Source organism: Barbatula barbatula, assembly GCF_947034865.1.
Source record: "Barbatula barbatula genome assembly, chromosome: 1".
NCBI classification, from domain to species: domain Eukaryota; kingdom Metazoa; phylum Chordata; class Actinopteri; order Cypriniformes; family Nemacheilidae; genus Barbatula; species Barbatula barbatula.
Window position 1 is genome coordinate 16,130,468 of NC_136766.1, and position 14,475 is coordinate 16,144,942.

Here is a 14,475-nt window from a genome sequence, read left to right on the forward strand (position 1 = left end):
CAGCATAAACTCAGCAAGAGGACATAAGAGCTGTGAAGCTCGTTGCTGCTGGAGTATTAAGGCATTCCGAGACGGTCAAACCACAGCACCGGTGCCTTCCTCATCGAGACAACCAGCAGTAAGGTATATAACATTCAGCCTTACCGTTTTATTTACTTCTTGTGTCATTCCTTATAACAATTATTCTGTTTTATTCTTTGTATAGTCTTTACTTTTATTTAAAAGGTTATCAATGTTAGCAACAGACTCTTAAAATTCTACACGTGACTAGTGAAACTTAGAATTGATCGTTTTAGCGTTAAAGAGAATGGCAAAATAAATATTCTGTCATAATTTACTTATCTTCGAGTTGTTCCAAATCTGTATAAATGTCTTTGTTCTATGAAAGATAGTTGGAAGAATGCTTATAAACAAACAGTTCTTGGACCCCATTGACTATACTGGGAAAAATTACACAATATTTTTTTGTTCTGTTGAAAACAAAAGAAGATATTTTGAACGGCAAACAGTTCTGGGGCACTTTTGACTACCATTGTCATTTTTCCTACTATGGTCTTTAATGGTGGTTTTGTTACAAGCATTCTTCCAAATCTCTTTCTCTGTGTTCAACCAAACAAAGAAATGTACACAGATTTGGAACAACTAGAGAGTGAGTAATTCATGACAGAATTTTCATTTCTGGGTGAACTATCCATTTTAAAAAAGAAACTACAGTCTTTTCCAGCATTATTTACTAGATCTATGAACATTTGTGCAGTGTTTATTTTTCATCTCCATGTGAAAATTGTACCAAACAGGAACACAAAATGAAGGACTTTTCACAACCTATAGAGAACCAGAATGTGACGGGAGTTTCTTTTGTAAGTCAGACATCTACTGCTTAGTTTACTTTACTTTGTCAAAAATTTGTCATGTTTTGTGTTTTCATTCATTTTTTTCGTCTTCACTCTCAGTTCTTTCAGATCTTTTATCATCTCACAATGTTTTATATGTATCAATCTTTTTTTTTGGCAATTATTTCATTACATGATCTTTCTTTTGCTCTGTGAAGAGACAAAGAAACGAAAGTGATGTGTGGGCAACATCATCTAGAACCGTGAGCGCATTTCCCGAAAGCCCTCCGGTTCTAGATTACAGTGAGCCAGAACCCCCTCCCAAGGGGCACAAGTACCAGAACACCTTAAAAACACTCATCCCGTTCCGCTTTGGCTCACGGTTAGAAATTCACTTATTTTTCACCTCATTGTAAACATGTTATTTGATGATTTTTTTTAATATGATTAATTTCTGAGTCTGCCAATATTTATTTTCATTTGTAATGTCAATTGTCCTTTTTGTTCAGTTCACACCCAGTTGATGATGCTGGTTTCTTCTCCTTCGCATCATTTGCATGGATGACGCCCATGATGTGGAAGCTCTTTAGGAATCGGTTAGACATGAACTCACTTTCTCTCTCACCTCATGATGGAGCCCACACCTGCGGAGAGAGGTGCATATATCAACCATTTTCTGCATTCTATACTGTAGGTGCTTTGAAACAATGCAAAATTGTGAAAAGCACTACAGAATAACATTTTTGTTGATATTTCACTTGAAAATCCAACAACAGAAAAAGGCCCAAAACAACAGTCTAAGTGTGATTGCTGTTGTTGTGTTTAGGTTTCAGAGATTGTGGGAAGAGGAGGTCGCCCGCGTGGGCCTAGAGAAAGCCTCTGTTGGTGCCGTGGTCATGCGTTTTCAGAAGACAAGATTAATAGTATCATTCTTGTCCTCCATCTTGTTCTCTTTTGCTGTATTTATTGGTCCGGTATGTTCAACCATTCTTGTTGTAATTGTTTATTGTCTTTATGCTCCCTGTGGATTTGTTGAAATGTGTTTTACATTGTGTCTGTCTGTGTCATTCAGTCTATTTTAGTGTATGAAATCCTGAACCATGCAGAGAAGCCGGATTCGTCCACCTTGTTTCACGGTGTGGGTCTGTGTGTGGCCCTGTTCATCTCAGAATTCAGCAAGGCGTTTTTTGCATCACTTTTGTGGGCTTTGAACTTGCGTACAGCTGTCAGAATAAAGGGAGCGTTCTCAATGCTTGCTTTCAAGAAAATCATCTCTCTCAGGACACTCACCAACATCAGTGTAGGAGAGGTAAGCCATTGCCTATTTATTGATTTGTGGATTGACTGTGGTCTAAAACTTATAACAGGTTACTTGCTGGAAAGGTTGTGATATTGCATTTAAATTAGTGACATTATTGCTTAGTAAGTAGTTAAATAAAAAAAAGTTTGATAGACTCACGGAATATAGTATTCATCATATGTGTCCCTTTATATGTGAATAAACAGACATTTTAGTTTATGTACATAAGATACATCCAGTAGTAGTTTCATTCACTTATGTGTTTATTATTTGTGTGTTTTGTTTTTCTCTGATTTAGACGATAAACGTGTTGACGAGTGATGGCTACCGACTTTATGAGGCTGTCTTGTATGGAACATTTCTACTGTGTGTTCCTGTGCTACTGATCATATGCATTATATATGCCTGCATCATTCTGGGATACACAGCACTTATTGGAATTTTGATGTACTTGATCTTCATACCTATTCAGGTGTGTTGTATTGTCTTGATATTTTGTCTTCCTAGTTTTGTCATTTGTTGGACTGTAACATGTTTTCTTTGTGTGTGTTTGTGCTGTAGTTCTCAGTCGCAAGACTCATTGGTCTATTTAGAAGGCAGGCCGTATCTGTGACGGACAAACGTGTTCGCACGATGAATGAGGTTCTGACCTGCATCAAGCTCATTAAGATGTACGCGTGGGAGGAGTCATTTGAGAAAACAATCACAGGTTGTCCTTTTACTTTCTAAATTTGATAAACATCTTACAACAAGTTACAACGCAAGTTACAAAAATGTATAGCCATAAATGTAGGTAAAACGTACAAAATAATATGGTCTTGATATACATTTGTATCTAAATTGTATTTATTGCATTTCTTTCTACATTCCCTCTTTTTACTTAAATTATTTGTTCGTTCTTAATGTTTTTTTGCTCCAGATATCAGGAGAAATGAGAAGTTGCTATTACAGAAAGCTGGTTATGTTCAGAGTTTAAACTCTTCCCTAACAACAATAGTGCCCACCCTCGCAACTATCCTCACCTTTATTACCCACACTGCACTGAAACTGCCCCTAGAACCTTCTACTGTGAGTGCACTGAACACAATTACACTATTGTGCTAAAAAACATTAGTTTCATCACCCTCTTATTATAATTGTTGTTTTATAATAAACTAGCACATATCTGAGTGATTCATCTGACACTATCATTGTACAAATGACAGTTTTCTCTAACCAGCTGATCTCCTCACAGGCGTACACTATCATTGCTGTATTCAACTGCATGAGGATGTCTATGGGTTTGTTGCCATTCTCAGTTAAAGCTGTAGCTGAGGCTAAAGTCGCTCTGGCTAGACTGAAGGTTTGTTTCATTCTTTCACGTGCTTTTCCCTCTGTATGTCAAAAACAACAACCATCATCATTAAGGTCTACCTCGTGGACGGAGAGTTCACTTCCTATTTCCTCAATAACAATATACAGTAGTTCAGATAACAGACACTTTACTGATATGCTGATGCTTGTGTTTTTGCAGAAGCTTCTGATGGTCAAGAACCCTGACATTTATCTCATCCAAAATAAGGATTTGACCTCAGCGCTTGTTATGGAAAAGGCTTCGTTTAGCTGGAGCCCGCCAGATCAAGATGACTCTCAAAACACCAAACATACCTCAGATAACAAACCGGCACTCAGAAACATCAGCTTTAATCTTCCAAAGGTGTGTGTGTGTGTTATGGAGTTGACTGAAAATGAATTTGTGATATGGGTTGATAAAACTTTAATGTTTAACATTAACATTGAGTAAATGTTTCAAAAAACATTTACATTGACTCTCTCTTTTTATTTATAGGGAAGTCTGCTGGGGGTATGTGGCAACGTTGGAAGTGGGAAAACCTCTTTAATATCAAGTATTCTAGAGCAGGTGTGATGCCTCTGTCTCGTGTGTTTATGTTTGTTAAGACAAATGATCACATAAATGACACACAGCACCACTCATGATGTGATGAATTGGGTCTGACTGTGTAATTGTTTATCCTTGCAGATGCATCTTCTGAGCGGGTCTGTGTTAGCTAATGGAACATTAGCTTACGTTTCCCAACAAGCCTGGATATTTCATGGAACTGTGAGGGATAACATTCTCATGGGAGAACGGTTCGACCAGACAAGGTACATTACCTTTTAATTTACAGTAGACACATTTGAAACACATGTAGTTTACCAACCTCCCCTGTACTTGTACCAAGAAGACTATAAACTGCTTTATGGCATGTGATGACTTTTATGGGTCAGGGTAAATGTCTGACCCTGATCACAGAACTTTGTTGTTGATCATTGATCCTTTTTTGGCAAACTGCTGCTTTGAAAAATGTGTACTTGCTGTATTGCAGATATGACCGTGTTGTTTACGCATGCTCTCTGAAACCTGACTTGGCGATGCTTCCTTATGGCGATCAGACCGAGGTGTGTTTCCTTACAACACCTCACATCTCCTATACTTCACAAATGAATAGAGTTATATCAAATAGTGAGAGTTTATCAATATTTGTTTAATTTGTGTTTACAGATTGGAGAGCGAGGTTTAAACCTTTCAGGTGGTCAGAAACAGAGGCTTAGTTTGGCCAGGGCAGTATATTCTAACCGAGACATCATCCTATTGGACGATCCCCTGTCTGCCGTTGACGCCCATGTTGGAAAGCATATATTTGAAGAATGCATCAAGAAAGAACTGAAGGGCAAATCCATAATTTTGGTTACTCATCAGCTACAGGTAATTCCTACTAACATTTGACTCATCATGTCTTCAGGGCATGCTCCCTTGATCTTCTTATATTTCAATTTCATTTATCAAACAGTGTTTAGGGCACCTGTCACAGCACATCAGAGACAGACCTTCCTCTACAACACAGGGGCCATAGTTATATGAACATCAAGTTAATATTTTACCAGTTTGCTTTGGGACGGTGTTATATAAATTTGTGTGTGAACTTTAATTCATCAGTGAACTATAATGATTCAGCAATATTATTCGGGTAGGGGAAAGGGTTGTGTATGATTTGCCATGACACCGGGAGCACACGCTCATTCACATGCATTCACAAATGATCCACAAACCTTTAACCAATTTAGGATGACACTCTCTTATAATTATGTCAGTCAGTATGATTCAGCAATGGTGCTTGTAAAGGCTGTTTAAATATTTATCTCACCTAGGGCAGTGGTCTCTAACTTTTTCATTGTAATTTCCTGTTGTGTGATCTCCTGGGCCTTTGCTCTTTGTTATGTTCTTCAGTATTTGGAGTTTTGTGATGAGGTGTTGCTGTTGGAGAATGGCGAGATAAAGGAGGCTGGAACTCACAGCAATTTAATGCATGCTGAAGGCCGTTATGCACAGCTCATTCATAATATCCAGCTGGTACAATGTACACACTCTTACATTCTCCACATCATTACTTTAAGTTTTAAAGATAAAATAAGGAATTGTTTCAAATAATAACACATATTTTACTCTGTGGATGATTATTGCAAAAAAATCAGAGAGACAGATCCTTTTGTTGTTACTGAATTTATGCTTTTATTTCACTTTTTAATTGTATAGGAAAATAAAGAGGAAAATTCCCAAATACACACTGAACTTGATGACACTAAACAGAAAAATCTAGATGAGCCTCAACGTAATGGAATACAGAACCCAGGTTAGAGAATAAATAAACCCCCTGGGGTGAAAATCACCCCAATTTATTGTTGTTTATATGTTTATGTTGTGTTTTTCATGTGCTTTAAGACAATCCATGTGCAAATTTATAATTTTAAACCATTGCTGAGTATTTCTTTATAAAACTGCAGTGTACAAAATACACTTTAAATAATGCGGTTTGAAATTGCCCCAGTAAATGACCTCGTAAACCTATAACCAATCACGTCAAGTCATTTGACCCCTGTGGATCAGAAGTTTTGAGGCATACATTAAATATGCAAAGATGGCAAATAGATTCTGGCTGAAACAATCGCATCACTGCTGTGTCAGCTCTCAGTATTACTTTAAGTTTTGACACAATTTTAGTGTGATTCAGTGGAGGCGGGCTAGTTTGCATATTCATGCAGTAGACTGACAGTTGAAGGGTAGGAGTTTACGAATGCTCCGCCCAAGCCATCTAACATAAATCATTTAAGATGGATAGTCATTACAGGAAGGAAGTGCATTTTCAGAGTTCAACAAAAGATTATAAGGGGAAAAGGAATTTTAAAAAGAGAATGACGCACATTGATAAATTATTTACAATAAACGCTGCCATATTTCATGAAAAGATAGCCATTGTATTCTTTTATTTCACTGGGACTTTAATGAAGTTGAAGTGTAGAGTTAAATTCAAGCTATTTTAAGACAGGAAAATAATTTACACAAGAACAAAAGTTTAAATCTTCATGGTCGACCACAGGGGACTTTAAAGACCCCATTTGGTAAAAATCAAGTTTAAAATGTTGATTATTTGGTGTTTTTAATGTGCTGTAAGACAAACCATGTGCAAATATATCATTTCAAACCATTGCTGGGTATTTTCTTCATAAATCTACAGTTTACCAAAGACAGTTTAATGCGGTTTGAAATTGCCCCAGTAAATGACCTCGTAAACCTATAACCAATCATATCAACTCATTTGACCCCGTGGATCAGCAGTTTGAAGCATAAATATGCAAAGAACATTCCTGGTAGCTTATTGTATGTAAATCTTAAAAATTGTATGTAACTTTGAAGTTTCTTTACTAGTTGGAAAAATAAACTGACAGGAATTCTGAAAGACAATGCTTTAACAATATTTAACGATAAAGCCTTTAATACACGCTGAATTTATTTTTGTTTATACAAACCTGTAAAAATTATGTTGTTCTTTTAAACACAGAAAGATATTTGGAAAAAGGGTTGTAGCCAAACATCTCTAGAGCACTATTGGCTTTCATAGTACAAAACATAAGCAATAACAGTGGATATCTATTCATAAAAAATGACTACCTCATTTGGTGAACATAAATGAAATGTAATTTCAATTTCCTTTTGTAGCCTTCGATTTGTCTGATGAAAAAATTAAAACTGTGGAGTCTTTTCCAAAAGAAACAACAAAAGGTAGGTGTTATTCTTATATAATTGTATTTTATGTAATCTTCTATTATCAAGAGAATGTATAACAAGCTTTCACTCATGCAGACTTGTTTGTGTGTATTTCAGGCAAGAAGGATCAATTAGTAACTCAGGAAGTGTCCCAGGAGGGATCTGTGACATGGAGAACATACCACCACTACTGCAAAGCTGCTGGAGGTATTATGTCGTGATTTCTCTCCGTTTTTTGTAATATATTTTATTTGACCCTTTTATTGAATCTTTCATATAAATAACACTGTTTCTCTGTGTGTCTAGGTTATTTAATGGCCGTAATTATTGTGCTCCTCTTCACTCTTCTTGTGGGGTCAACTGCCGTGAGCAACTGGTGGCTCAGTTATTGGCTAGAGCAGGGCTCAGGGGTAAATACAAAAACCATCTACCTTAATCAAAACCTTCTTTCATTTAACTTAACGATTATAAAAGCCCATGTTGATCTCATTGTACTAATGTGAAGGACTGTTTTTTCTTTGTTTTTTCAGAACAGCTCTGATCCATCATCAAGCGGCAATATCTCTGAGAATCCAGACCTGCCATTTTATCAAATGGTCTATGGCCTAATGATTGTGGCCATGGTAGTACTCAGTATCGCAAAGGGATACGCCTTTGTTAAAGTAACTCTACGCTCTTCTTCCAAACTCCATGACACCATGTTCAAACAGGTAAGACATTTTTCCCTTTCTCAGTTGTTTATGTCTGAATGTTTATGCTACATCATAGCATATGATGTGAAAACTTCGCATGGCTACACAAATGGATAGTTCTGCTTATTTTCTCACCCTCTTGTCATTTAAAACCTGTTTGACTTCCACAAAACACATAAGAAGATATTTTGAACAATGTTGGTAACCGAACAACGGTGTTACCCATTGACTTGCATTGGTTCTATGTGCATACAATAGAATTAAATGGGTACCGTCGTTGTTCAGTTACCAACATTCTTTAAAATATCGTCTTTTTTGTTATGCAGAAGGTTTGAAATGACAAGAAGGTGAGTAAATAATGACAGAATTTTCATTCTTGGTGAAATATCAACATTAAAGAGCATGTTTAGTACTGAAATGCAAATATTTGTTAAGTGAAATGAGAACAGTCAGCATTTTGGAACCATGTGATTCTTTTCATTACAGATCCTTGGCAGCCCGATGAGTTTTTTTGACACAACTCCAACTGGCCGCATGGTGAACCGCTTCAGTAAAGACCAAGATGAAGTTGATGCTGTTTTGCCATTTAACATGGAGAACTTTTTTCAGTTCTGTTTGATGGTTACGTTCACAATCCTCACCATCTGCGTGGTGTTTCCATACCTCCTGATCGTTGTTGGAGTTCTCGGATGTATCTTTGCAACAATACTATAGTAAGACATAAACAAACATCACAAAATTATTTAAGCCAGGATTTAAGATGCAAAATCACAACAGCAGCGCTTATCCCGTTCTGTTAAGGATAATGTTAGTTTTAGTCATATCATTGCATCCAAACAAAATTTGTTTTTTAATGTTCAAAACAAAACAGTGTACAAACGCATGGTTAAAGTGTGTTCTCCTTGGTTTAGTGTTTTCCAGAGGAGCATTCGACATATGAAGAGGATGGAGAATGTGAGTCGCTCTCCCTGGATCTCTCTCACCACCTCCACTATACAAGGACTCAGCACCATTCATGCCTATGACAAAAGACAGCAGTACATAGAACAGTAAGACATACTGTATTAAGATACTTGCCAAATTAAATATTTATGAGATTCTCTTTATAGGAATTATCCATTTTAAAGTGATTGAGTAAACAGCCATATACTTTTTGGGCAAACAAACAAGGAATGCATTGACACAATGACATCATATCCTTTGTATGTGTGTTCAAATGACAGGTTTAAGATACTGAGTGACACCAACTCAAACCATTTCCTCTTGTTTAATTGCGGGACTCGCTGGCTGTCGTTCTGGTTAGACTTCCTGTCTGCTACCGTTACTCTAACGGTGGCATTGTTTGTAGTGCTCAGCCCCAGCGATACCATAAACCCTGCTCTGAAAGGCCTGGCCTTATCTTACACAATACAGGTAACACTCACAGATAACTAAAAATAATTATGTCAAATTCAGCTGGATATCTGAGTGCTGATTCTGTGCTTATGCCACTGCAGTTGACTGGAATGCTTCAGTTTGTGGTGAGGTTGTCCACTGAAGTGGAGGCTAAGTTCACCAGCGTAGAAAGATTGCTGGAGTACATTACGGTACGAGACGTACACGCTCACAGACATTGATTTTATTATTGATAAAGCATATCATTCGTTGGGTTTGTACAGTTTAGATAATGTCATGGAATTCAATGATTTACACATTTGAGTCTGAGATTTTTGATCTGATAAAGGTTGAAGTATAGACGTCTGTATTTTTCTTTTGATTGATGTCATTATTGCTTCTGTGTGTAGGGTTGTGCATCAGAGGGTCCTCGGACTATCAAAGATGCAAACGTTCCAACAGGCTGGCCACAGGAGGGCGCCATAACCTTTCGAAATTACAGCATGAGATACAGGGAGTACACACCCATCGTCCTTAATAAACTCACCATCAATATTAAACCACAAGAAAAAGTCGGCATTGTGGGACGCACAGGATCTGGTGAGAAAAAAATGGAATTATAACATTTCCATGCTTAGTGCCTTTTTTCGTATCCAGTGCATCTACTGAAATGAATAAAAAATGTCTGTTAGCTCAAAGTGTTTCGATACAAAGGCGAAAGCAACGTATGTGCATGAAGAAGCTAGAAGTACTATGTATCATGCTGATTTGCTTGATTTTTGTGTATCTTTCTGTCTGATTCAGGGAAGTCTTCTCTGGGTGTGGCAGTGTTCCGTTTGGCAGAACCAGCGGAGGGAACTATTTTGATAGATGATATGGACATCAGCAAGCTGGGGCTAAAAGATCTTCGCAGTAAACTCTCTGTCATACCACAAGATCCTGTACTATTCATCGGCACTGTCAGGTGACCTCCCACTTTTCAACTCCCAACCGTAATACCGTGATGATAAAGCCCATCAGCTGAATTTAAGCAATTTTTCATCGACTAAATTAAGGCCGTTTTATTCTTGATAAGTCAAATTCACTTACTAAATGAAGTGTATGTCCTAAATGACCGAAGTGAGTGAAGGTGCATAGTACTGTATATACAGCTGAATTCGATTATTACTGCTATATCCGTTAATTCATTTATCTGCTATAAAATCTACCCTATAATTTGTGTGGGTTGTGTGGAAACTACTCTTGCCACCAAATTTTCTGTCACCTTGGTCTAAAAAATGGTCTCCCCACGAATGCATGCCATTGACCGATAAGGTGACCACCACCCAACAAACCAAAGGTGGGACAGGTAATCTGTTTGAGTGGGACACCACTGAAAGGTAGCGTAAAACTGGGATATAACAGAATGAAACATTTTTATATACATTTTGTCCCACTGTCAGGGTTTCAAAAAGGGGAGGACTCTGTATGCAGGGAAACTCAAAGTTTATTGAATAAAGTCACAGGGAAGGGATCTGGGCCAATAATTCTGCACCGCAAACTGGAAACCAGGGAACAGGCAAGCAGACAGGAGCCAGAAAGTTTGCCTCCACAGCTGGGCAGCCTGGTAGAGTTTAAGTCTTAGTGATGGTGATGAGCGGGTAGCCGGAAATTGAACTGGAGGCTCCCTGGGGGAACGGCAGAGTCACAGACAGGGAAGTAGTTGGCAAATGTTGAGGAGCTCTGAAAACGAGGAGCCGGATAGCAAAAGGGACCAGGGCATAGGAGGTTAAAAAGTCCAGAGGCTGGGGAGAGGGAATCTGGTGAGAAAAAAACAAAAAGGGCCAAAGGGCTACCTAGATGGCAGGAGCCCCCAAAAATTTACAAAATATCCAAGAAAAAATTATACACTTGAGAGAAAAATAAAGTACTAGAAAAACTAGTAGCCAGGAAAACTAAACCGTAACAAATAGACTAGGCAAAAGTTGAAAGATAAGGATAAGGATAAAGATAAATAGTAGACTAGACTAGACTAGACTAGACTAGACTAGACTAGACTAGACTAGACTAGACTAGACTAGACTAGACTAGACTAGACTAGACTAGACTAGACTAGACTGGAGCCTGAATCTGAACTAAGAGCTAGAAGCATAGGCATGAAAGCACAAGACGATCTGGCACAGGAAATAAAACACAGGGAAAATAAATGAAAAAGACTTTCTATTTTAAAATGTATTGTAAAATAAATTTTTGAAAAGGCTTTTTATTTTAATACGCCAAACACCTATAGGCTAAACGCAGTTTCAAAGCCACACAGTCTACAATGTTTTAGTGAGTTTTTATCCGGCAAGTTGACATGGGAGAATCGGCACCCGATTTACTGACAGATGTTGCAGACTCTTGATGACTTCAAATCACTGAAGTCTTCTCATACATTTCATGAAAGTCAGGTTTTAAAAAAAAATGGTTACGTACAAGCTTGTTGGGCACTGGTGTGCACCAGGTTCTGGTTACAATAGCGCAAATAAGCATCTCATGTGCGTTTCGGGTTAAATATCGTGTTTTTTTATGTGACAACTGAAAGCCAACAGACTGATGAAAATGTGGGACATTTTCTCAACGTGCGGAACAAGGGGTGAAAATTCTGTGCGTTACAACGCAAAGCAGGACGGGCGTTCACTATATTGGCTGATGTTGCTTGTCTGTTTGGTCAGGATTCGTATTCAACCAGAGCAATGTTTTGAATCACAGATCTAGATATTGTTCTGCTTTATCTGCCTATAGTATAATCATATGTGTTTCCTGGATATAGGTATAACCTGGACCCCTTTAACAATTACAAAGATGAAGAGCTCTGGCTGGCTTTGGAAAAAACCTACATGAAGGACACGGTAAAGACTTAGATTACATATATATTTCCATATTCAACATTGGAAATGACTTTGATCGGACAGAATATGTAAAAATGTTACAGTGTAAGCTTCTCTAGAGCAAGTCAGCTGGATTATTTAAATAATGGCTTTATATGCTAAGGTAAAACATTTCGGGTGCTTATGTATATAGTGGTGATGAATGCACATTCCACTATGAAAACCAGTGCTTTCTTTCTCTTGGGTAGATTGCTAGGCTTCCAAAGAAGCTGGAGTCTACAGTAGTGGAAAATGGAGAGAATTTCTCTGTTGGAGAGAGACAGCTTATGTGCATGGCCAGAGCTCTGCTCCGCAACTCCAAAGTAAGAATGCTATGCAGGCTTTCAGATTTACAAAGAGTTTCCTGAAGTATTCTTTGCTCTAACTTTTCTTATGTGCATGTAGATCATTCTGTTGGACGAGGCCACGGCATCTATAGACTCGGAGACGGATGGCATGATCCAGCACACTATCAGAGAGGCTTTCCAGCACTGCACTGTATTAACAATTGCCCACAGAATCAACACTGTATTGGAGAGTGATCGTATACTTGTCATGGACCAGGGCAAGGTAAGAGTACAAATACTTATAGCAATCTGTGTTTGCAACATATAAAATTATTATTTCTGTAAGACAGGTTTGACTTGGGTAATGATTTTGTATTAATATCAAATGCACATTGCTTAATGAGATACTTCACTATAAAATAGTTTTGCCACATAATAACATTGTTTTTATATTCTTGGTGATTTATAGTAGTTCACTTTCAAATGAAAATTTCATGTTAATTTGCCGTCTGCATGTTTATCTTTTCTATCAAAAACAAATTGAGGCTTTTGAGAAAAGATTTCCAGGGTTCTTATCCATGTAATGCACTTAAACGGGGGGCTGTTTGTCAAGGTCCAAATTTGAGTTTCATCGCAGCTTCAAAAGGCCTTTCAAGAAACCAGCCGATGAATAAGGGTGTTGTCTAGCAAAACGATAAGTAATTTTATGGAAACCTTTACTCAAAAGCCGACAGAAGAAATAAATACACGAACGGCTTTGTATGACATGTGGGTGAGTGAATTATCATGAAATTTTAATTTTACACTGAACTACTCCTTTAATGCAAGGAATATTCCGCACATTTTGCTAATAAGACATTCGGGGGAAAAAAGCTTTGGTTTATTATAGAAAAACCTCAGATTCTCAGACCACATAATTCTCACTCTCTCTCTCTTAGGTGGTTGAATTTGATCGGCCACAGGATCTGATGCAGAGGCCCAACTCTTTATTTGCGTCACTTCTAGCGGCGGCCAATCATGTAAATTCCTGAAACACAAAAAAGATGTGCACACAACTATAGCATCCAACATGTATTTGGATTTATTTAGAAAGTGGATTTATTCATATGTGTACACCAGAGTGCACTATAATATAATAAAACACTGGACTAATTAAATTGAAATATAAAACAGATAAATTACATTCTGTATGTCATAACACATTTCAAATACCGCTATTTGCACTTTGTATTTTATGTGAGCTTTACATTATTACACAATTTTTAACATGAGGGTTCTGCTTTTGTTCTACATGTGTACTGTCTATAGGTGAGCAAAAGGTTTTAGATTGAAATGTTCATTTGCTTCCCATAGTATCATTTAATGTACATATTTAAAATATTTATTAACATTTTTATATGTATTTGAATACTACGTATATGTAAAATGAAACGGATTTAAATGATTTTTAGTAATATTAAGAAAAATATATCAATTCTGATGTGTGTCTCCTAAGCTTTCTTTTCACTTTTATTATGCTTTGTTGAATTATTGATTCTCATTGGTCAGACGCAAGGTCAAGTATTCCCTGATAATGACCACTGATAAAACTGACAATGGATATGCGTACTATTCTATTACCTATTTACTATAACTTAATGTTTATTTAACATAAGTTCCTATCAAATGTCCAAACAATATATTTCTATTTTTTTATGTAGCCATGTGAATTTGTTATCGTTATCTCACATTGTAGTAAGAAGCAATTCTGTGTTGAATAATTTTACAATAAAGAACGTTCTAGGCCAGTCTGCAGTTGCATTTCCTATCAAGAACACAAGGGGTCTCTCTCCACCTAATAGCAAAACGTATTGAGTTGCAGTTGCATCAGTAGAGACGCTAACTGATGAAATGTGTTGAAATTTCAGCATCAGCGAACATCTCAGACTGATGAGGGAGTGAGGGAATTACTTCAGCTTAGTCAAGAGACAATGTGAAAGACATTAATCAGATCGCAGCAACTTTTTTCATTGTCTGTG

At 37.3% G+C, this 14,475-nt stretch overlaps 1 protein-coding gene across 1 annotated transcript; it reads left to right on the forward strand.

Annotated features, from left to right (window-relative positions):
- Positions 1 to 14,243, forward strand: abcc12 (ATP-binding cassette, sub-family C (CFTR/MRP), member 12). Its single transcript, XM_079470292.1, has 31 exons — positions 1 to 123; positions 798 to 860; positions 1,052 to 1,215; positions 1,343 to 1,489; positions 1,660 to 1,807; positions 1,906 to 2,142; positions 2,432 to 2,605; positions 2,695 to 2,842; positions 3,053 to 3,201; positions 3,368 to 3,475; positions 3,647 to 3,829; positions 3,962 to 4,033; positions 4,154 to 4,278; positions 4,500 to 4,572; positions 4,676 to 4,879; positions 5,402 to 5,524; positions 5,708 to 5,804; positions 7,169 to 7,231; positions 7,334 to 7,423; positions 7,523 to 7,626; positions 7,747 to 7,926; positions 8,395 to 8,621; positions 8,820 to 8,957; positions 9,132 to 9,321; positions 9,405 to 9,494; positions 9,693 to 9,882; positions 10,087 to 10,246; positions 12,074 to 12,152; positions 12,380 to 12,493; positions 12,576 to 12,740; positions 13,396 to 14,243. The coding sequence occupies exons 2-31, from the start codon at positions 807 to 809 to the stop codon at positions 13,486 to 13,488; spliced, it is 4,089 nt and encodes a 1,362-aa protein (XP_079326418.1). The 5' UTR covers positions 1 to 123; positions 798 to 806; the 3' UTR covers positions 13,489 to 14,243.
- The last annotated feature ends 232 nt before the right edge of the window (positions 14,244 to 14,475 follow it).